The 24,094-nt window shown below is 55.1% G+C and overlaps 1 protein-coding gene across 1 annotated transcript in view; it reads right to left on the bottom strand.

Annotated features, from left to right (window-relative positions):
* The window catches only part of LMX1A (LIM homeobox transcription factor 1 alpha), a gene marked incomplete at both ends in the record, with an annotated part of 41,845 nt that extends 22,796 nt beyond the window's left edge, over positions 1-19,049 (bottom strand). Inside the window, 2 exons of the mRNA XM_084266254.1 lie at positions 18,169-18,355; positions 18,974-19,049. Coding sequence (XP_084122380.1) covers positions 18,169-18,355; positions 18,974-19,049 — 263 coding nt within the window. The remainder of the gene's footprint in view (positions 1-18,168; positions 18,356-18,973) is intronic.
* Positions 19,050-24,094: the final 5,045 nt, after the last annotated feature.

Raw genomic sequence — 24,094 nt, forward strand, 5'->3', positions numbered from 1 at the left:
CAACCTGCTGAACACCTTCTAAGCTGTTACCTCCTGGGGTGGTTAAGACAGAGTGACCTGTGTGTCACCAGTATGGAAAACCACCATTCCCCAGCGTTGGCTGCGCCACTCCGGGGAGTTTCTCACTGGTGAAAAGGTGAAGCCGAGACCTCACATGAAAACCGGGGCGAGAAACCCGGCAGTGCTGGGTTAAGCAAGACCCTGCAATCTGGCTGCGGGGCGTTCGCCTGAGCAATCTCAGCTTTGCAATGGGCTTGCAGGTCCATTAAACACAGTGAGACAGAAAATTGGACACCAGCGCCTGCTCCGCGGAGCGAGAGCCGCCCTCCTCCAAGCCCATCTCACTTCGGGGAAAGTGAAGGGAAATTTGGGGCCTCCTGAATTTCTTTTCCTCTCTTTCTAAAGGAGAATAAAGACAACCCCCCCACCCCAGACCCAGATCAACCACCACCTCACACATGCTGCAGAATGACCGCCACCAGAGCCGCAGGAATGAAGTGCAGATCTTGCACGAACCTTTCCGCCCCCATTTCCACACCCAGCTGGATTTAGGGCTTCTCGGATGGGGTGGGACCCTTCTGGGTAAAATAAGAACAAAGGCTCCAGGGTGGATCCCACCGTTTCCTATTCCAGGAAAGCCAGAGCCCCTTTGAACTCTGTCCTGCTGGAGGGAGCAAAATTAGGAGGTGCAGAAGCACACACTAACCTAGACTTACCCCCTCCCCAGCACCAACCAGTGCACGTGCCAGGCAGCCCCGTGACACACAGACGGTGAGCCGGATGCAATCAGCGACGCCAGCACGAACAGGCGGCCGAACACCAGCCACTAGCTTTGGTCTATTAAGCACCAACACCTTGCCCCAGGCAGCCAACGAGACCATATTATTAGGGCTTGAGGCAGCCTGACCGCTGACTGCTTTCCCTGCAAGCACTGCCCCACGAAAGGATGCGCAATTCCCACTGCACTGCTGCTCATTGCATAGATATTGGATTTGGGAAATACCTTATTTTGCTGTAGGCGAAACACTCTTCCCCTCCACCTCCCACCCCCCAGCCCCCCCCTCCTGCCTGCCCTTTCAAATGAGCGCAGTTTAACAGTGTTTGCCGAGCTCTTTGCACAGGCACACGTGGGGAAAACCCAAAAGGTAAAAGCAGATCCATCAGGAAAAGCCAATGGCATCCCCAATCCTGTTCCCCCAGCAAAGGGGGAGCCTGAGGAAGGGCAAACCAACAGAGGTAGGAAGCAAGCAGCAGGCATTGTGGGCTCGCAGAGGCAGCAAACAGCCCCACGTGCCAGCACCTCCCTGTGAAATAGCTCAGTGGCCCCATTCAGGGGCTGGGGAACTGGCAAAGAGGGGCTGGGGCCCCCTAGAAACCTGCAAACAGCTTTGGGACAGCTCAAGGCAGGATGCAGGCATCAGGGCAGGCTGTGAGAGCAAGATGGGACACCACCTCCCTTGCTGTGGCAGAATCACAGAATCACAAGGTTGGAAGAGACCTTTAAAGATCATCAAGTCCAACCATTCCCATCCTAAAGTAAACCATATCCCTGAGTACATCATCTACCCTTTTTTTAAACACATCCAGGGATGGTGACTCAACCCCCTCCCTGGGCAGCCTGTGCCAGGCCCTGACAACTCTTTCAGTAAAAAATTTTTTTCTAATATCCAATCTGCTCCTGCCCTGGCACAGCTTCTTGCCATTTCCCCTTGTCCTATCTCCTGTCACCTGGCTGAAGAGACCATCGCCCACCTCTCTACAACCTCCCTTCAGGTAGTTGTAGGTGGTGATAAGGTCTCCCCTCAGCCTCCTCTTCTCCAGACTAAACATCCCCAGCTCCCTCAGCCACTCTTCATAGGATTTGCCCTCCAGCCTCTTCACCAGCCTGGTTGCCCTTCTCTGGACTCATTCAAGGACCTCAAAGGTCGCAGCTAAAAGGCCTCCTGAAGCAGAGCAGAGGCAAGCTCAGCAGAGGCGTGGGACTGCCCAAAACACCCACGCCAAACCTGCGAGGTACCCAGGACCTACTACGATGGGTGCTGGACACAACAGGCATCCCCAACCCAACACAATCAGCCCTATCCTGGGCTGCTCCTCCAGGAACTGCTGCAGCTTTACAATGCACCTTTGGACACAGCAGGACCCTGTTTCGCTCCCCAGCACCGCTGGTTATTGCGGTGTGTAAAACAAACCCTTCAATAATCTTGTTTTCCAGGTTGTAAACCCCGCTCATCGGTTGCCGGGATAAGGACAGGCGGGGGCTTTGCCTCACCACGCTACATTTCTATCTCAAGATCCTCAACAGGGAATCACGCCTGGTTTCTGCAAACTATTATCTAATCTAATTCCCTCCATCCCATTACTTAAGGATTTACAACACACGGCCTCCCCTGAAATGGTTTCTGGTAAATTCTTTGAAAGCTCTTCTGATCCTCACATCACCATCAGGGTCAGCCCCACATTAATGGCAAGACGTTCACGTGCCAGGTAACTTGTTCCCTGGCAAGCGAGCTCGTTTGTGCTTTTTAAATTCAGGAAGCAATTAATAGTTGCCACAAGAGCAATGCGCTGCTCTTGGGCGAGGGCCATAACGCCCCAACTTGCCCTAGGGAATTCAGATGCCTCTGCCTCAGCCAACACCTTCCAGGAGTGTGGTGGTTGCAAGGTAAATCCTCATACTGAACAACTGGTGTGAGGAAGTCTTTGCTAAGACAGAGCGCTGTGACTCTAGCTTCCCAAGCCAGCTCCAGGTGACCGTTTCAGGAACCATCGGTGCTGACATCAAGAAGCCAAACACACAAAAGACCCAAACATCTTCCAGCTTTTCCCAGACCCCAAAAGCTGGAAGTTCTTTCTGTTGAGAGGTAATGGATGGCTTCCTTGAATCCCCTGACTTTGGGACCTCTAGCTTTAGAAACTAAAAATATCAGTGTGGATTAAGCCAAGCTCCTGGCAGAATCCAGAGATCTGATGGGGCATCCTGTAGAAAGCTGGAAACCCCAGTCCCTGGAGCTCAGCATCCTCCGTTCACAACAGAAGACCCAATCCCTAAAGCCCAGCATCTTCCACTCATACGGAACACCTGGAAAGCGGAGGCAGAAGCATCTACCCTACGGTGCTTCCTCCTTCCTGACCGGCACAGACATCTCCCAGGGAGAGATGTTCCACTCGCCGCCTCCGACTAAAAACACTGTCCGGCTGCAGAGCTCCCCAGGTTTTAGGAGACAAGCTCCCTTTCCACGCTGGCCCCCTCACAACCCTCAGCAAGCAATGATTTCCAGGCTTACCCCTCTGCGCTAGACTTCAACCAGCTGCAGACAGGCCCGTGCATATCCTCTTCCTAATCCTTCACGCACGATCCCTAGACAGTCCCTGGCTTTTATTATTTTCTGGCAGGAGAGAGCACTGCATTAACCCCCATGCACAGGCTGCAGCCTGAGCATCTCTCAGCACATCCCAACTTGGGTCCAAATTATAAATGAAACATCCGTGTAACGAGAGACCCGGCGAGGGCCAATTGCCCCTTAATATTTTAAACCCCTGCTATTCTTATTTAACGACCTGTAAGAGAAGTCCCTTAGAACCCCTTGATGCAGTGACAGGCTGAAAAACATTTATTTATTGATAAAGACCACAGGAGATTTTTCTCCTGGGGATGGCTGAGCTTTCCTGGGAGGAAGCCAAGGGACAGGGCAGGCAGCAGCATCTGTGCTGCTTGTCCACCAAGACGAGGACTCTGCACTCCTCACCTTTGCCAGGAAACGTGTCCCTGCACAGTGGTTCTCCTCAAGGATACAAGATGTTCAAGACTGAGTCCTCACTGGAAGGTATTGAGAGGAAGGGAATATTGTCTGTTTGTATGCTGGAAGCTCCTGTCCTTAGCACGATGCTGTAAAACTCTCAGGGGCTGGAGCTGCAGCCTGACACACAGCCTTTGGTTACAGGGACAGCGGTTTCCAGATGTGGGAACAAGTGTGTCAGCAACACATGAGGAACCCTCAAGGGGCTGCAGGACTGATGAGGGCAGGGTTCACATCCCAGAGCCATGCTGGGCCCAAGAGCACGCCCAACAAGGGGAGATCCCAAGATGTGGGCTACAGCCTCACTGCCCGAGAGCAAAACAGCCTCCATCTCCAAACGGAGCTCCCAAGGCTCCACAAGTTTACCCCAGGAGGGAGCAGAGGCCGGTGAGATGGCTGCAGCCAGGAGCTGTCCCTCTGGCCCTGAGCTCAGCACTGACCTTGAAACACAGGGCGAGTGGCTGCCATCGCCGGCATCATATGATCTGTTACAAAACACGACGGGCTCTACTTAGAGGTTACACACTGCAGGACAAATTTAACACCCAGGAGCATTCCCGATCCCACTGGAAGAATTCCTGGCAAGGGCTCAGTAATCGCCCACAACTTGAAGTGACCAAGTGCCATTGCATCGGTTCGGCTCCGGGCACACCAAGACCTCACTCCTTTCTCCTGATGGGAGAGGCACTTCAGCGGATGGCTGAGACCATGAAAGAACCACCCCCCAGGTTGGCCTTGAAGCAGAGAGTAAAGGGAATCTGGGAAAGACACAGTTCCCAAAAGCCTTCACTTGTTTGAGAGAGATGTTTAATGGCTGCAGTTAAAAAGCTGCATCAAAGGTAGCTTGATTATGCATCTAGGAGGTCCACAAAGAGGTCCTTGGGGAGAAGGATGCACTGGTGGACATCAGAACAACAAGCAGATGTAACCAAGGCATCCTCAAAGGATGCACAGTGCACAGAGGCCAATGCCTGAGGGCTTTCCAGCCCAGCCATGAGAAAGAAGGACTTAACACCAGAAGAGACTGTTCCTGCTGCCATCCTACCAGCTGCACACAACCTCTTCCAGAGCCACACTGACTATTTTCAGAGGCACAGCAGACAGATGCTGCTCTTCAGAGCAGGGCCTGAGAAAGGCACAGGGCAGGCAGGGTGGGAGAGCCTCTCCCAGAGTGGATCTGGTCCCAGCTCAGCAGTGAGCCAGACCTCCTCCTCCTCTCCTCTCCTTCCCTTTCCTTTCGACTGGCCCCAGCCCTGTGTTTCTGGAGCGGCAAGAGTCAGCGCTGCCGATGCTGCTGAGGGGCCCCGAGCCAGCTCTGGCCATAACCTCGGGATGAAAACATCAGCTCGGAAACACAGCAACAGGGAAAACAGACAGATGGACACGTGTGCACGAATGAGGACCCCTGTAAATCAGGAGAGCTCCTGCATCAGCAGTGAGGTTTGTGATCACAGGCAACTCAGGGTACCTGCTTTGATCCGCGTGGTCCGGTTTCAGGGACTAAGGCTGCTGTGCTTATTTAGGCTGGGTTCTCAACAAGCAGGATGGACAGTGTTTCCTTCCAGCCCCTGTGAACACAAACCCTGCCGCTACCGGTGTGGTTTCCCCTCCAGCCTACACCGAGAGCCCGGCACAGCACCAGCTACGATGCTTACAGAGCGTCGCTGTGACAGCCAGGTGGGGATGCTCAGAGCGGGACCGTGCCGGCTCGGGCTGTGGATGCCCCCAGCACCTGATGCTAAGAAAAGACCAGCATGGAGGCGACACAGCCAGGTCAGACCAGCGACAAGACGACAGAAAAATGTCGTTGGGCCAGTGGCTATTTTTATCTGCAAGGACCAACACTTAATACCCTCCTATCTCCCACAAAATGTCACTTGAGCCCCGGCAGAAAGTATACACTGCTCACAGACAAGGGCTGAAACCTGAGCACGTAATCCCTGCTCCAGTCAAAAGTTTTAGTGGGATTCGCAGTGTCTGGACAGGGGAAGATGACAAAAAAAGCGCCTTTGCTCTGAGAAATGATGGCTGGGGCAGAGGAGAGACAGGACAGGCAGGTCCCCCTCCTGGTACCACATCTCTTGGCAGTATCACCCATCAATTCTGCAGGGTGCCAGGGGTTTCCTAAGCCCTGCAGCTACATCGTGGCCTCCCCACAAGTATAACCAGACCATGGCAACCGTAAAAGGGTCTCCAGGAGAGGGGGGGAGCAGGGAAAGCAAGGTGCTCACCACCCTGCTCACCGAATGCTGCAGCCCCAGGGAGATGAAGGCCTGAGAAGCGCAGGGTGGGTTGGGCAGAGCTTGCAGGAGGGTTTTGGGGTAGGACACCCCATTGAGATATCTCTGCCACCCCCTCTGGGCAATTCTCCCCTCTCAGCAATTCCCTCCTCCCCACCAAGCAGCTCTAATTACTTCAAACACCTTCTCCTCACCACCCCCCACCACCCCCCATCCTTCTCACCGCAAAGCCTGAACCCGGTCACGCCTGGGGCAGGAGGAACGAAGGCTTCCCTCATTTAATAAAGGCAAGGTAGAGCAACGCCGTTATTAACAGCAGCCTGGCCCCCTCCACGCCGACAGCAGGAATATTGCACCGGTAATCCCCAGGGAGCATCCCGGCGCTGCCGCAGCAGCCGATGCAATAACGCAGCCCCTCCAGGACCTGGCGTTGCCCTTTTATATTGCGGCAAGTGTAAATGCCAACGGGGTCCTCTCCCAGGGCCCCCCTCCCCACCCCCTTACATCGCAAGCCACGTTCAGTGTCAGGGATGGACAGATGGATGGAAACCCCCTCACCGGTCAGGTGCAGGACAGCTCTGGTTTAAGACAGCATCCTCTGGAAGGCTCTTCCCAAGGAGGGGCAAAAGTGCCAGGAGCAAAATGCTCCAGGCTGGGATCGAGCCGTGGTAAAACACATCAGGATGACATGGAGACGTCAGGTCTGCTGGGAAAATTAGGGCATCTCATTAAGGTGAGACTTGCAGGAGGTCGGTTTTAGTAGGGATAAAAGGCACGAGCTCACGTGTGCCATGCAGCTGGCCTCAACCGATGTGGCTTTTCTTTTCCTCCTTCCCCTTCACATCCTGCTGCCTCTTTCAAACAGCAAAGACCGGCCAAAGCTGCTCAAAGGGAGCTGCAGGTGAGGAGAAGATCCAAGGGAGGATGGGGCTGGGTGAGCCCAGATGGACTCTGCAGCCCTTGGGAGCAGCAGGATGCTGACAAACAAACAGGGCATGGACAGGGTTTCCCAGCAGGATGCGCAGCAACCCGGTGCAAGCAAATAATGGATACTGATGGGGAAAGCCAGCTCCACTAGCCCCAGAAATCCTCTCTCACAGCAAGGAGTGGAGTAAAAACCCCAGGGAATATACTGCAGAGGCAAAACCCGCATTCCTGAGATGGCTGAGAAGTGATCACATCCATCTCCCTCCATCTCCCATTTCTAAGATCCATTTCTGAAGCATCACCGGCCAAGAAACGTGGGTTGATTTGACGTGATTAAAGCAAACAAACACATGCAAAAAAAAGAGAGAAAATAATCTTATAGCTGGAACTGGAATGGTGTCCACAAACATCTTGCATATTTTCAAGGACACTGAAGAAATGCACATTTCCCCCCACACTATACCCCCCCTACCCCCCGGCTTTTTTTGCAGGCTTAAAAAAAAAATGCCCCAAGGGAAAAAGTAATTTAGAACTACTTAGGAAAGACAAAGCATAAAAAGCCTATAATTATTTCTCTGCCAAGGGCTTGTCAGTTTGAAAATCCCCGCTCTTGAACCACTAATCCTTATGGAAAAAACCCACGCAGCAGCCTCGGCAAGATGCGCTGTCAGTTGACTTTCCCTGCGCTTTTCCACCAGGAAGAAAGCACTAAAGGGGAAGACATAGGTTTGGTTTTGATTTCACGAGCACCTTTCACCCACACAACATGCTCAGTGAGCTTCAGCGGCCGACCAGGGAGACCTGCACAGCATCAAAGCATCGCTTCCAGGCAAGCCCAGTGTCTGCTCCATGTGAAGACAGTGCTCTGCAAGCATCGAGATGGGGAGGGAAGGACTGAGACTGATGTTTGGAAGCAAAAGAGCCTGAAACAGGCAAAAAAAAAAAAAAAAAAGATCAGTTTGGGGTGGGGGTATATTTAGCTTAAAAGCCAAGGATTCAGGGAGTTCCTGGGATTTTTGTAAGGCAGTTGGAAATTGCATAAAAACTTTGTTGGCAGGGAAATTGCACTTTTTCTGAAGGATGGGGATGGGCCATCCCAGCAGAGCAGGGAGGATTTGGGCTCTGTGGTTTAGCAGCCAGATCTACCTCTTCCCATCACACTGTTCGGAAGGGGATGGGTGGCATCAGTGCCCCTGAACTTGGCTGTCCATGGAGAAACAGTCCCACCAAGCTAGCAGTGTCCCCATATATACTCTGGCACCAAAGTGGTGACCACGTTTCTTCCATCTTCATCCCAGCCATGAAGAGCTGTGGTTTCACCATGAGGTGAGAAGAAGAGAATGGCAAAGCACTCAGCTCCCCATCTCTGCTGGCAAAAAAAAGGTTCAGAGGTGGGTTTGGCGCCACAAAAAAGCCTCCCCTAAAGACTGCCAAGGGCACAGACACTTTGGCCCTTGTTGGGAGCCAGTTGGACACCAGGATGCCAGCAGTCCTCTACACCCTGTAGCATCTCTGGCAGGTGATGTAAGCAGCACGTTACCCCAGGCAAAGCTGGTGAGCCACACAGATCCTGCTGCCCTCTGGCATTCATCCATCAGCACTGCCCAGGTTTGGAGCTGCAGAGCAGAAGGCATCCATCACACATGCATCTTGTGCAGCCCCAGCCAGAAAACCTCATCCCTCTCACAGATAGCTTTCCCCTCACCAAGGTTACTCACCTCTCTTGGGCCTTCTTTCCCCACACAGGGCGCCCTTCACCCTTCTCAGACCTTCTCTACCCATTTCTTTCTCTTAATACATCTCTGTAACAGAACCTTCTGTCAGTGTGAGCTTTAACATCTTCAAAGTGATGTGTGCAGGAGGCTTCTCCTCCTTTCTGGTCAACCCTCTCCTTCCTAGTGCCAGAGCTAAAACATGCTCGGACTCAAGGGCCCAACCTACCAGTCTTTAAGCTTCATTAAACTTTTAAGCCAGCCTGTTGAGGTTGCTCTTTCAGCCTTTTGTAATTATGGATGCAGAAGGAAGGAGCAACCTTCACCTGAGGAGGCATCGACAAGGTTCAAACACTTAATGGCTCTCCTAACCACACTCCTACATCCAGGCTGCTGTTTAAAAGGACCTGCTCAATACCACTCGAGCACTCTACCCGGCAGCAGAGATGCTGTAAGATATACATAATTCAGCATTTCACTTCCCCATCAGCACTGCAGCTGGCCGCCCATCCAGCACAAGCAAGACTCCAGCCACATGAGCCCAAGCCACCCCACCACACCAGGGACTGCAGGTGCCCAAGCTGAGAGGTTGGTTGGGTTCACGGACTCGGCTCAGGTGGGCAAGGTGCTCTCAGCTCTCCCTGTGGCCAAGAGCATCTCAGCATCTCCATCTCCAAGCAGTTCAGAACTTGTCTCAGCTGAACCCTCTTCTCACATTGCCTAGAGACCCTTGAAGGCCAGCAATGGAAAAGCTGCCCCAGAAGCGTGCTGTGGGTCAGTCCCAATCCAGGCTTGACACAGAAGCCATTGAGTGAGAGTTTTGGGGTTGGGCCTTGACAAAAGTCTCCCACCACTACCAGCACCCGTCAATTTATTATTCCAATGGCATCAAAATCATCCCTGTAGAGACACCTGCAAACATTGGACATGTTGCTTCCCCCCTCCTGTCCTCTTTAGACACACAACCGCAGAGGCTAGCAACGTTTTGCATAGCTAAGACACTGCTTTCCAGGAATAAAGGCTTAAGAGAGCCAGCAAACACTGAGCAAAAATTCTGACGACCAAACCATCCCTATGTTCTTACAGTGGCAGGGGCTGGAGAGAAGAAGTGACAACACCGTCTCTTTCAAATAAATATTATATATATTAAAAATATCAGTGCAGCTGAGAACAGTCTTCAGGTCCCTTCACCTGTTTTTCTCCCCTTTCCAAATTTTTCTTGCCAAATGCTTCCCTGAGCTTTCAATAGCAAAGAGAAAATTCCCACCTCCCTCTTCCCATTCAGCGGTGCTACACGGTGAAAAAATCAAATCACGGCACAGCCCCTCTAGCCCCAGGCAGGGAAGGAGCAGCCCCTGGCACACACGGACTCCAGGTTCAGCCAAGGAGCTCTGCAGCACAAAACAAGGAGAGGATGCACCCACCCCCACATCGCATCCCAATGTCTTCTCTGAGAACCACCCTTGCCTCTGGTGCTTTTCAGACCCCACTTTACTCCCTTGCAGGGCAGGGGACCTTGCCCAGAGGGATTTCAGGGGCTCACTGCCCCACTGTGACAGTGGTTATCATTCCAGAGGAACAGACGCACCGGGGTGGGGTGGGGGGTAGGGGGTGGGGGGGTGTAGATTTTGCACGGTGGCGGCGGGGGTGCAGGACAATGGGCCGGGGAGTGATGGTCGCGTGAAAAGGGATTTGTTCCGCTGTCAAGGACAGAAAACTCTCCCTAAGAGCAGCGTTAGGAAACGAAGGCTGCAAGGAAGGAGAGGGGTGAGGAGCAGCGAGAGATAACATACAGACGACGGGTGGCAAGGGAGGGACAGCTGGGAAGGATCAATGCCAAGCCCCGATGGGCTCGCAGAATGTGAGTACCGGCGGAGGAAGCCTCCTCCAGCGTGCTCAGCCCCTCAAGGCATTCTCCCTGAGGAAGAACAGGGTGCTTTCACCTGCAGACATGGAGCCCCAGCGCCTCTCAGACAAGGGGAAGCATCGCTGCCCACCAGGATGTGCTGGGATACAGAGCAGTTCTCCTTCAGTGTCTGTCTGGGAGAACCTTTGGTCACCTTTGGCCAGAAGCAGCCTGAGGTGGAACTCAAAGAAAAACACGACAAAAATTAGGCAAATCTGGAGAGAAACCAAAAATTTACAGCCAGCAAGATGCTCAAAGCACTTGCGATGGTGAATGGAGCCTGTGTTTCTATTTCTGGCTCCACTTCACGGGTGAAAGAGATGAGTTTTCAGCCCTTTTCCCTGCACATCACCACAGCCCATTGTAGCCAAACTGGGCACCAGCTGCAGGAGACTGGAACCCAACCAGAGGATCGGCTCTGCAGGCGTGGGAGATGCTAAGCCTCTGCTCAGAACAGGCAGGTGTGTGCGAGCACACAGCGCCATACGAGACAATGGATTGTTTGAATGCGACGAGGTCTCAGCCCTGTGCTGAGACACACACGTCACCCTCCTGGAAAAACAACCCACCAAACAATCTTTGTGGAAGGAAACACCATTTTCAGATGTCCAACCCAAAAGCACGGAGGATCCCTGACAAGCTGAAGAAATTGTGGGTTTTGTTAATAGGATTCCAGCAAAACAGGTAAGCAAGACAATAGATACACACACACACGCCCCCAAATAAGCAGAGACCAGTGCCACCGGTCCAGTGTTGTGCCCCTGCTGCCAAAGCAGCCCTGGCATAGTGCTGCTCAGCAGTCAGCTCGGTGGTCACCCTGCCCCACACTGTCTCAAAAGCTTCAGGATTTGGCTGTCTGTAAATATTTGGGCTGGGAAGCCAGAGATTACACAACTCCTCTCCTGGGCAACCAAGGGGTGATGATTTAAAAGAAAACCAAACCCAAACAAACCACAAAACAAAACAAAAAAGACACCAAAGGGAAAAAAAAACTCCACACATCAAACCCCACAAAGCTCAGACAGAGCTGCAGTGAGATCTCCAGAGAGATGCATGAGACAACCTGGGTGCACCCATGGCCCCTGAAGACCAACAGCACCAGAAGATACCTGGCTATCAGCTGGCTTCCTCCTGCCCAGGCAGGATTCCTTCCAGGGTAAAAGTATTGAGGAACAAAATTGAAGTTACAGGCTAGGATGCTGGGGCTATAGGCTTTCACAAATGGCCACGCAGTGCCTGTGACATCAGGGAGCATTTTCAGTCACCCCAGCCTCTCCCTTCCAGATTATCACACAAATACACAGAAATTCAACTTTCATCATGAAAACACAATTATGGAAAAGAGTATTCTTTTGGGTTGGCCCCAGTATTTTACCCTAATAAAATCCAAATATTTCCTCCACGCTTTAGAGAGATTTGTTACCCCCCTGACAGCGGAGATGCTTTATTAAATGGCTGGCAGAGGCCCAGAGCTCCAGCCCAGGGCCCTGTCCCCCACTTCACTTTGCACCCGCAGTGGGCAGGAGCCAGGCAAAAATGAGCACAAAGGGACAAAAAGCACCTTCAGATGAAAAACACCCCCAGAACCTCCCTCATTCCCACCTCCCTCGGCCCTGGCTACAGCTTCCTCTTCCTCAGACACCCTCCAGCGCTGGGGCATGCCAAGTGCCCCCCACGGCTGCACATTGTGGGGTTCACCTGCAGCGGGGAACCACGAACCCAGACCTGATGCAACCCTTTGGGTTTTCCCCTTCCTCAGCCAGAAGCAGGACTCCTGTAAGCAGGAGTGACCAACCCTCATCCTCAAACTGCCCTTTCTCCCCTCTCCAGCCACTCCCTGGGGCAAGCATGCATAATCAGAGTCGGAAAACACCGTGGGTTTGGACAGGTTGGGGCCACCCCATCACTGCTGGTGGGGATGGGGGTGGCTGGTGGAGCTCAGCCTCCTCAACAGCGTGCACAGCCACCAGAAAATCCCACCCACACACTGAGCAGCCATCAGCAGGGCTAACGCCTGAGGACTACCACCCTCCCTGAACCCACCTAGGGGTGAGCAAGACCCTGCCAGAAATCCCCCCCCAAGGAAGGCCTGGGCAAGAAACCACATTCTGGCCTCTCTTAAATCCACAGCTCGGAAAAATCCCTCCCTGTGCCTGGCGGCTGCGAGCAGGTGAAGAACCGGCGAGGCAAGGGCTGGCGAGCCGGGGCAGGAGAGGACCCCAGCTGTCTCTCCAGCTGGTGAAGACAAAATTCTCATCAAACAGAAACAAACCCCCCTTTCTTTCCCCAAGCCAATTTCTTTTCGGCGCCTTCACCAGGATCACAGAGATCTAAAGTGGTTTCCCCACCTCCAAGCACCCCATCCAGGCTGACCGGGGAGCACAGTGCCATGGGGATAGGAAGAGAGTAGGAAAGAAAAAGGGGAGGGGAATATATATAAATCACTGCAGGTCTGAAATAAGATGGCAGAAACAATGGAAGGCCCAAAGGATGCTCAGGTCCCCGCTCTGCCAGCACCAACCTGCAGCCTCCAAGGCCCCATTGCCAATGAGCAAGGGTGACCCCAAAGCCACCTCCTGTCCCCACCACTGAGGGACAGAGGACAAGTGGATTCAGCTGCCCTGCTCCCAACCATCGGTCCCTTCCAGGCCTTTCCATGAAACGTTAATTGTAAGGTACAAATCTAACCAAGGTCAGAGGGAAAGGGCAAGATGCTAAATCTCTTCTCTACTCCCTTGGAAAAGGGGGAGCCCCACAACTGGGCGGATGGGGTGTCAGAGACGGGGCAAGGCATTATTTGCCTGGCATTTCTAGCACAGATCCCATGGCAGCCCCCATAACACCCTTCTCGTCACTGCATCCCACTGCTTCCCCCCGCTACAACACGGTGACTTGATAACAAAACACCAAGGACTGGCACCTGGTCCCAGCCCAGTGGGACCCACCACCACACCCCTAGCCAGGACAAGGGTGGGGTCAGCCATCCCAGCCTGTGAGGAGTCAGCATGTTTTCTCCAGGAGCTGGGGGAAAGGGGGTGAGGACAGAGAGGGGTTTGCTACAGGAGACGTGGTGCTGGCAGTAAGGATGGGAAGCATCGGAAGATAGAGGGATGGAAGAAGAGAGACCAGCAAGAAGGACATCACGTCACAGAGCTGCTGCCATGTGCTCTGCTACGTGCTCCAGGCCAGCCCGACTGCCCCCAGCACCCAGCCAGATGGAGAAACTCAATGTAGCACCATCCTCCCTGCCCTTACAAGAAGGGAGAAGGATCTCTGGGGGGCACATTGCACTGTAGCTGGGCTGACCCACAGCTCTCGGAGGGACCATCCTCTCCCATCAGCCCCAGGAAGAGCAGAAAGTCCCATTTCTCGAGGCAAAAGAAGGCAAAGGACTGTGAATCACCAGCACTCCACCTCACCCCCTCCGCCCCCAGACCATAGGGAGCATCCAGCTGGTGGGACCAGGCTGCAGTAAAGCATCCAGCACCACCTTATTCATTCAATCAGTCTGCTTGGGATTATGCCCTTCTCAGCCTCTGCGGGCTGGGGAAGCAGCACCAGGGTTTGCCGCTAATTGCACAATGATATTCATTACCCAAGGTAAGCAGGACAAACAGTCACCACGTTTCAAACCTCTTCCTGCTCTGTCCTCTATGGCAGCAGCTGCCAGACAAGCCTCCAGTGGGTGAGAGGAGGTTGCGCTGCCCCGAGATCCCACCTTCCTCCCAGGCAGAGCCAGCAATGGTGTGCCAGGACCAGGCTTGCAGGGATTCAGGCTCATCCCCCATCAGAAGATGCTGGGGTGTGATCTTAAAACTCAACATCGATGGGTTCCTTGACAGGCATTTTCTTTTGTGTGCGTCCAGAGGCCGGGTGAATTTGTTTCTTTCCTTTCCCAGCCAGATGCACCTCCTCATTTTTAATTCATGGAGGGGAAGGTGGAGGCACCCATGGAACCCCATGACTCCAGGAGCAGGGGATTTCAGAGCCAAGCAGGGGAAGCTTTGCCACAACAGCGCAGTAGCTGGCAGCGGCACAGAGCCCTCAAGCCGTGCGAAGACAAGGCGAGCATCACACAACTGCCTCCCTCTCTCGGCCGGGGAGCCCGGCACGGTGGTGGCGGCTCAGGGGCTGCGGCCGCCCCTCTGCTGCCGGCGCCCACATGCCATGCCTGCTCTGAGATGTGCTGGCCATCTGCTCCTGCCAGCCGGGGCTGGGGCCGGGGCTCTGCGCCGTGGCTGGGGACGTGCCAAGCCGTCCTGCCGTCGCCACGCTCCCCAGCTGCACCCCCCGTCACGACTGCACCGCTGTCAGTGCTCCCAGCCCCCAGAACCGGACGGTGGGGTTTCTGTACACCACCGGCATCACCCACATCAGGGCTTCGGGATGGGGATGTCCCTGTGGCTCCATGTCCTCCTTACAGCTCTTGCAAACCCACAGGCTCAGCCGTTCTGACCCTCACGTGGATCCTGACCCCTCAGGGCAGCTCCTTTTTCCCTATCCCCACTCTGCCCATCGCTTCCAGCACTCCTCCCCATTTATAGCCAGGTTTGACCTTGCTCTCCCCCACAAAACCTCACACCATGAAAGCCCACCCCCTGGTCAGTAATACGGGGGCCCCACAGCTGGGGCCGTTCTGTAGTCGGGGAGCCGGCCAGGGCGAAGCCTGAACCTTGTCATAGTTAAGACTTATCAGGTTTGGACAAGCGCCGGGGGCTGCCGCTCGATTCAGGATGTTCTGTAACGAACGTCCTCTGCCCCAAATAGACGCCGTCCCAGGGGCACGGGCTTGAGAGGTCCCTCCCCAGGAGCCCTCCTCGCCAGCACCAGGGAAACTGGTCTGAGAGTGACCCCCAGACCCCCAAGTCCCCAGCCAGCATCACTGCCCTGGCTGCCACCGGTCCTGAGCCGCGACCCTGGCCACCTCAAAGAAACACCAAGACCCAGCCCGGTACCCCTAGACTTTAGTCCATCCCTCTCCAGGTCCTCTCCCAAGGTCTTCCTCTTTACAAAAGACAAAGAAATGCAAAACATCTGTTTTAATAAATGATTCCTCAATTTCTCGAGTCCGGCAAGTCAGATGCTCACTTAAAACCATCCGTAACACTTTCCACGGGTGTATTTATAACTAAAGGCATAGCTTGGCTGTCTCACGCTCTACTGTTAACCCTCCACAGCCTTGTCACAAACGAAGCGCGAGCGAGGAACACGGCAGCAAACACCGCACCTCCCCATCCCCGGTAAAACATCCCAACAGTCGCTGCACGGAAGGGAAATCCCTTCCTTGGATTAAAATCCAGCCCAACACCACCACCGACACTGGTAGGTAGGGTCCCAGCCTCTTTCCCGACACCCCCAGCTCCAATGCTTCACGCGCTGATGGAGAGACCCCCGGCCAGCCAGTGCCGCGGGGTGGATCATTCACTTCCCACCGCCCTGCGCCGTGGAAGGGTCAGCCACCCGCGTTAATTAACCAGCTCACGGCTTGAGATAATTAGCTCCATCCAAGAGCAGCAGCTCTTTTCCTGCATGTTTATAGCGCCGAAAGCCCCCGTTATCGGCATCATCGGCACCACAGTGGAGACGAGCACAGCGCTCCTGCACCCGGGTCAGAGGCAGGACAGGCAGTTTGGGCAAAGAAAGAGGGGTTTTTGTTAAATACAGTGTCGGGTATAAAGCTCCACAGAACCCAAAGGAAACGGCTCTGCCCTGCACCCTCACTGCCCCCCAGGTAAGGAGTTGCAGCATTGGCACAGTGGAGGAATGAAGGGAGCAGAGACATGGACCTGCAGCCCCACAGCCAAAAACATTAAATTTGATAAAAATAAAATTAAATTAGAATTTAAGGGGACAACAAAGTGAGCAAAAGGGCAGAGAAGTAGAGGCAAGCAGGGTGAAAACTATCACACCTTGGGGAAACAGCCTGCCGCAAAGCCGGCTCCCTGGCTCAGGCAGAGGTTACCAGCCCAAATGCAGCTGGGAAATAACCAGGATAAATGGTGCCGCTGCCAGAGCCTAGTAAATTTTTGCCATCGTCCTAGTCCATCCCAACAGCAAGATGTGCACAGCAAGAAAACAACTGCAGCACCAATTTCTTTCGCAGTTGAGAGATACAGGAGGAAGGTTTCGGGTGGGAGCCGGCTTCCAAAGCTCAGAAGCTGCGGCTAAACACACAGAGAGTAAAGCCTTGTGCTGCAAGCTGGAGAGGCATTTCTGCGGGAATATTTCCCCCAGTTTCTCCTTAACACTCCACACGGAGGCACGGATCACGCAGAAATATGCACACTGAGTTGTGTTGGAAACCGATGGGAACCGGTAGCCAAATTTCTATGGACAAACAAGCAGCACACCCAATCTCGATACATTTTTTGCTTAAAAAATAATATAAACCAATAGCCCAACCCCGTAGAGCAGCGATCTCCTCGCCACTCCTGCGGCAGCTGATTCTTCCACTCTTTCGTAAACATTCAAAAACAAGGTCACGCGCGCAAATTCTGCTTTCAATTTGCCTTGTATCCATAGTGATTAAACTCAGACCCACAATACAGGATTTAAAGGGGGGGAAAAGAAACAACCCCAACTTTTAAAAGGGCCTGGAGCAGGGCTGGACCCCGGCATGCTCACCAAAACTACGAAAGGCCGGGGACGGGAGCATCGCCCGTGACTGTTCTGGACCTGGGAATTGGCTCGTGGGGCTCGCTCCGGCAGCCGCGCTATCGCCATAGTGAAGGATCTGGCCCCCTAAGCTACACCCTCCTCAAGAAACAAACCAGCCCGTAGACAACACAAATTTAACGGGCTCCAAAAGCCAGCCAGGGAAACGGGGGTCCGGCAGGAACGGCGAGAGTGGGATAAGCAGGAAAAAGCCCAAAGCAGCTGCAGGAAAGGAAGGGCTGAGCAGCCTTCTCCTCGTTCCCAGCAGAAAGGTTCTTCTTTAAAAAAGAAGAAAAAATTTCTCGTTGTCGTGTTGTTTCCCCCAGCCCCACACTTACAAAGGGGATGTGTCAGGGCTGGAAGCGTTAAACACCTACATCCAATTTCCTGCTCTGTCACAGCCCCAGACACGGGCGAAGCCTCTGGCATGACAGTAAATGTTCCAAGTTCAGTGGGGCCTTTCTTGGCCCCTGCCGAGTGCCTCAGTTTCCCCATCTGAGTGGGGCAGGCAAGAGCCTTGTCCTGTCTGTGGGGATACAAGGAAAATAGCCCCATCCAGGATCAGATCTGGGAGGACATAACATTCCTCCTGTGGACACTCAGTAGGAAAATAAAGCCAAAGGACACAGGAAAACACTTGGCCCCGTCCCTCAGCAGCCCCGGGGTTACTGGAGGGTCTCCCAACAAAAGACTCCTAAATTCCCAAAGCACAATCCGAGCACAACGAAAACACCTCTAAAGAGGGGAGAAGCAGGGTGCACTGAGGCTGCGGGGGAGCAGCACGAGTCACCGCGCAGCGCCGTAAGGCTGATGCCTCTCGGGACACACAGGGCAGGGGAAACGGCGGGGGGGCTTTCGGCAAAGCGCCAGTGCCCCTGGGCGGTGGGAGAGGGGTGAAGGGGCTCCCTGGGAGGCAGCGGGACACTTACTTCTCATAGTCCAGCTTGCAGTAGAGCTTCTTGTCGCGGTAGAAGCAGGTGGTCTGCAGGGGCTCCTTGCAGGACGCGCACTGGACGCACTGCTCGTGCCACAGGCTGTCGTTCAGGCGCAGCAGGAACCGATCCGAAATGACTCGCTGGCACCCTTCGCACACGGACTTGGGGGTCGCGGCTCTGCCTGCGGAGAAGGACCCGGGGGCAGGGCTGGGTGGAGGGAGAGATGGGATGGGGAGACGGACCGGGCGAGGGATGGATGGATGGATGGATCCCGCTGGTCTCGGCTTCCCCCGTACAGGCTGGTGGGTCGGGGGGGACCGGGGGAGTGTGCGGGGCGCTGCTCCGGGATCCGAGGGGGACCTATGCCTTAGGGGAGCTCCGGAAAGGGAACACTGCCCCCAATTTCGTTCCTCTCGGAAAGGCGGCGGCAGGACCGCAGCTCGGGGAGAAGGCGATCATTTGAAACGGATAGTAAAACGGAGAAAATAAAACTAAATAAATTATTTCTCTTTCGATACGAAGGAAAGGCCTTCTTTGCGCTGGGGCCGGGGGGGCGGCACACAATGCAACCGCGTAACGAAACGGGAGCGGGGAAGGCGGGCGCCGGGGGCATTCGCCGGGCGAAGGGAGCGGCGCCGGGCAGGGCTGCGGGCAGGAACGAGCCGGGGGGAGAAGCTGACCCCGGGCACCCCCCTCTTTCCCCAGACCCTCCCGTGCCCATCGCTCGGGGTCCGCCCGGCCGTGCCCCACCCTGGCGGGGGGGATCCCCGGGAGGGTAAGCGGGGTGCCCCCGACTTACCCAGCAGGGAGGAGAAGGGGGCGGCGGGGTCCAGGGCGCTCTGCAAACTCTCCTCCATCTTCAGCCCATCCAGCATGGTGGGGAACAGGGCCGGGCGAGGGGCCGCACCGCCCGCCTGCCAACACAGCCCGGACACGCCGCGCTCAGCCCGGCCGCCGGACCCGCCGCCCCCGGCCGGGGCTTCCCCGCCCCGGCCACCCGCCCGCTCCCCTCTATCCCTCCCTGCCGCCGAGTGGGAGGAAACCCACCCCCCGGACCCCTGCTCCGGCTTCGCAGCCGTTGTCCCGGGTGGGTTCGCTGCGTCTCACCAAGCCCCACGACCCCGACGCGGGGGGCGGGCGGCCCCGGCCCACCTCCCCCCTCCGCCCTCAGCGGGACGGGAGGATGCGGGATTGCCGTCGGCCGGGGCTCTGCCGCTTACCTGGGGCGGCCCGGGCGGTGCCTTTCTGCGGGGAGCCGGCGGGAGAAGCGTCCGCAGCCACCGCTCCGGAGGGGTCCTGCGGCGGGTTCTGCCTCCCCGGGCTGGCCTCCCCCGGCTTCCTCGCCGCCGGAGCTGCCCGGGGCGGGGAACGAACCGCGGTTCCCTGGACGGCTCCGGAGCGGAGTGCACCAACCTGCGGGGAAGCGCCCGTCCGACTGCTGCCAAGGCACATTTCCTGGAGCTGATACCTCCCTGCCCGACCCCCACCCCCTGCCCTCCCCTCTCCACCCCACTCGAAATAAGTTTCCTCCCCGCTCTCCTGCCTGGCTGCAGGCACCGGCCCCGCCACGCCTCGAGGGGCCGGCGGCCCTTTCCCGGCTCCGGGGGGCACGGCTGGGCAGCCCTGGCTCCGCTCCCTGGCTTTTTTTTGGGGGGGAGGGAGGGTTTTTTTTTTCCCCCGCTTCTTTTTTGCTTTCTTTTCTCCTTCTTTTCGTAGAAGGGAAGCCAAAAAGAAGCGGAAAAAAAAAAAAAAAAAAGAAAAAAGAAAGAAAGAAAGAAAAAAAAAGGTGGAGGGTGGTGCCCCGCCAACGCGGCTCTCCCGGTAGCGAAACCGGCTGGAAATCGGCTCCCCCCCCGCTTCCAGGAGAAGCCCAGGCAGGGAGGGTTTTTTGGGGAAAGCCGGTTCCTGACCCGGGGTGGGATGCGCTCACCCGCGCTGAGCATCGCCCCGGGCGCCCCGCTCTCGCCGCTACGGAGTCTTTAAGGAAAATGAATGCGGGGAGGAGGGAACCCACAAAAACCAAACAACAGAAAAACAAAGCCGGAGAGCTGCCCCGGAGGGCTCGTCGCCCGGGGACCGCTGGCGCCGAGCAGGGCCCAGTCCGCTACGGGCGGCGGCCCCGGGGAAGCTCCGCTCCTGCCTCGCCAAACCGCATCGGTTTCGGGGAGGGGAAACCCGCGGAGGAAAGATCCCTCCGGGCCCGGGAAGCCGAAACTTGGAGCCTTCCCGTATCCCCAGCGATTCCCCGACCCGCCCGGCTCTGCCCTTCGCTCCTGCCCGGGAGCGACAGCCGCTATTTTGGGGCAGTTTCCCGGCGTACCTGCCGCTGCCGGAAGCAGCCTGGGCAGTGGCTCCCCTCGGCACGGAGGAGGGCTGGGGTCCTCCCTCTCCAGCTGGTGGGGGACAAACCAGCCTCAGAGCTCCGAGGGACCGGCTACAAACTCCTGGAGGGTTTTAGGGGCCTCACCTCCCGTGTTCACTGGTGACCTTGGCACCAGGGACAGGAGCACTCCCAGCCTCTCCATGGGGCATCCTCATCACTGAGTGTTCCCCACGCCCAGATGACGTGGGTGATGCAGGAACCAAGGTCGTGTCCTTTGGGAGCTCATAGGAAGGAGAGAGGCCACAGGTTAGCATGGGTGGATCATGACCCTGCTAAAATCCCACAGGAGGGGGAAATGGGGTCCTGAGACAGGCTCACTATATCCCAGTACAACTGGAGGGGGAGCTTGGGTACAAAAGCACAGGTCAGTATGAATGAGCTCTGATCCCTCACATCCAGGAAAGCTGAGCTGCAGCTGCACCAGGGAGGCACCGGACACTGATGCTTCCATCTTTGTCTCTCTTGAAAGTCTCTGAGCAGCTCTAGCCAGAGCTATCAGAGCCACACTGCCAAGGCACCAGCCCAGCAATGACTGCAGCATGACCAGGGACTCCAGGCTTCATATTCTTCCTGTACAAACCAGCACAGCCACCCCACCCCAGCTGCAGAGCTGTGCAGAGCACTAGAATTTCCTTACACAATCAGCAGTCAACCCCATGGGCTGGAGATACCATCCTCCAGCACTGCCATCACCTGTGGTCCTGTACCTGATTTACCAAATCAGACTGCTCACCTGATTTGGGCTGATTAGAGATGCAGAAACAGCTGAGAGGGAGCTCACTCCAGCCTAGATGTTGTTACCCTGTGGTGGTGGTAGTGTTCCTCTTCCTCCTCTCCAGGCAAGGGGTGGTCTGGAGGCTGCCTCATGTCACAGCACTCTTGCATAACTCTTAGGCTCAGTCTGTAAAAAGATCAGGGTGAGGAGTAGTGCTGAGGGGTCTGCAGTGGGGTGTTGCTGCCTATGATTTACACACCCACTGCACACAGGTTGCAAGTATCAGAGCACACACCTGAGGGCCAGGGTTTTGAGATGAGCTCACTCAGGACTGAATTAGGTACAGCAGGTCACATCAGCAGCAGCTGAAGAGAAATTAAATTAGAGGAGAAGCAGGACTTGGCCTTCTCCTTCTAGCTGTAGGGTCTGCAGGCAACCAGGTGCTACCAGAACTGGGTGCTCTGGGAAAACCAGCATTAAACAGGAGCTGCCTACCAAATTAGCAACCCCACAGTGCTGCAGGAGCACATCTCCCCCAAAGGTCTTCCTACTGGCATTGCCCAGCTCACAAGTTTTGTGCCAAGGAGCTTGGGTGGACCAGCAGGTCCCTGCCACTGGCTGCTGTAAGGAGGTCAGCAGCACTCAGCTCTGAGGGTCAGTAACCACAGTCACAGCAACAGACATGGCCCTGGGCAGCAGGAGCCAGATCCTTCCTCCAGTATCACCTTAACACTGCCCAGCAAAGCAGAATCACACAGGGGCAGCAAGGGCTAGACCTAGTCAGGAGTCTGAAGAAGACAATGAGTTGTGCTCCTTAGGCTCACATACTCCAGCCACCTCCCTTGGGACAGGAGGTACTGAGGACCATAATGCATCATCAGGTGCCTTTCATACCAGAAACCAACTCCACTCAGGAACCAAAACAGCACCCCCCTTCTTCCTGCCATGTTCAAAGCCCTTTATAGGCACCAGGTGCTGCCCACTCAGCTGGGCTGGCTGGCCCTGGCTAGAGAAGCAAGCCAGAAATCAGCCCATGCCATGACAATGCATGACAATATCCCTGGGGTGTAGAGTCCTCTCCCTTTACCACTGAAAGCCCCAAACCAAGCCTGCCCTGGGGAGACCTGGTTGCACAGAGGGCACAGGGAGAGAGATGAGAGGTGTGGGGAGGCAGCTGCTGGCCTCACATGGGGATGGGTTGGTCGTTGCCCATGTTGGCAAGGGCCTGGGGATTTATCAGGGCTTCTCTGTTGTATCACACTTTCCACCACAATGTACCTTGTTATGAAATAAAAGCTATCACCTCCTGAGGGTACACACACTGCTGCTCAGCCACCCTCTCTGACACCACCACCAGCAGCTTTGGGAGCCCCATGTGCCTCCTAATCACTGCAACTCCCCGTGCCATGTGGTGCCCGGGAAGGTACCCGCTCAGAGCAGCCTCCCTGGGTTCTCACCTGGCCTTGGATGGGGCCGTGGAGAGCTGAGAGGGACCAAGCAGAGAAACCAGGCAGCAAAGAGAGCATCTTGGGGGAGCTCAGGTGCAATGGCCCAGCCCAGCAGTCCTCAAGGAAAGGCCAGGTGTGGTGGCACTCAGTTCAGAGCCACACTGTCAGTATCCGAAACTCATCTCAGGTCTATATAGGACATGCCCTCAAGTCACTAAATTCAGCAGGGAGCCCAGAGCCAAACTGAATACAAACCACATCAGACCTTTGATGCTTGAGAGTTCCTCTTTTTTAATCCAAATCCGGAACTTTGGTTGTTGAACTCTGGTAGGAACCAAAGCAAAGGACCCAAGTGGAGATGGGGCAGGAAAACACCCACTTCATTTCTGGGTGAGAAACAAATCCAGCTTCACAGACTCACAGAATCCCTAGGTTGGGAAAGACCTTGGAGATCATCAAGTCCAGCCATGACGCTTAGCACGAGCAGTGGAGTTTGAAGGGTTTCTTTTCATTTTCCAAGGGCCTCATCCTAAGTGGTTAAACCCACTAGTTTTTGAAGTCTCCTCTGCGGGGCACTACAGAGCAAGCAGCTCAGAATTAATCAATGCTTTGGTGGTGGAAGGAACCTGCTGCTTACTCAGAAAGATCATGAGATATGATGGATGGTGGGAAAGAGAATATGACACTTCGTGCTGCACCAGTCATTGCTGGACCCTGGTTTATTTATCAGTCCCAGCCAAAGGAAAAAACCAGCAGGACTTAATCTGAGGCTGTGAGGGGTTTCATGAAGAAACCAGTGACTGCATCTTCAGAGTGGTGGCAGGACCCAGCTACTGGAATCTGGCCAGAGCAAAATTCAGAGGAGGGAGAAGGATCCAGGTTAGAGGAGGATCCAGTTTTCAGCAGGAAGGGGAGGTAGGTGGACACTGTTATGTTCTCCTTGGTATTCCTGAAAAGTGGCTGATGTGCCTGGCTTTTGAAGGCATCATTACAACATGTGTCTGCAAGGAGACACGTTGGAAGGGACTTAAACTTCAGTATTTCTTGATTATTTTTTTTAGTTCTGTGGTGGTGTTATTTAACTCCTTGTGCTCCAAAAGATAGGGCTGAATAAATGCATGAGGACAGAGGTTTTCTTTGGCTTATCCATGACAGTGATTTTTACTATTTTATGAAAATTAGGTTCTTGAGAGGCTGCAGATCAGGTGTGCTCCAGCCCTGCCAAGCTGGTGTTCTTCTGCAGCGGTTAACCCTGAAGGAAATGTACACCAGTGAGTTGTTACTAACTGTTGTGAGGGTGGCTGTAGAGGCTGGCCCCTGAGCTTCGGGAGGTTAGGGGAGCACTGCTCCTGGGCAGGGTTTTTACATCAAACC

This window comes from Gallinula chloropus (genome assembly GCF_964237585.1).
Source record: "Gallinula chloropus genome assembly, chromosome: 6".
NCBI classification, from domain to species: domain Eukaryota; kingdom Metazoa; phylum Chordata; class Aves; order Gruiformes; family Rallidae; genus Gallinula; species Gallinula chloropus.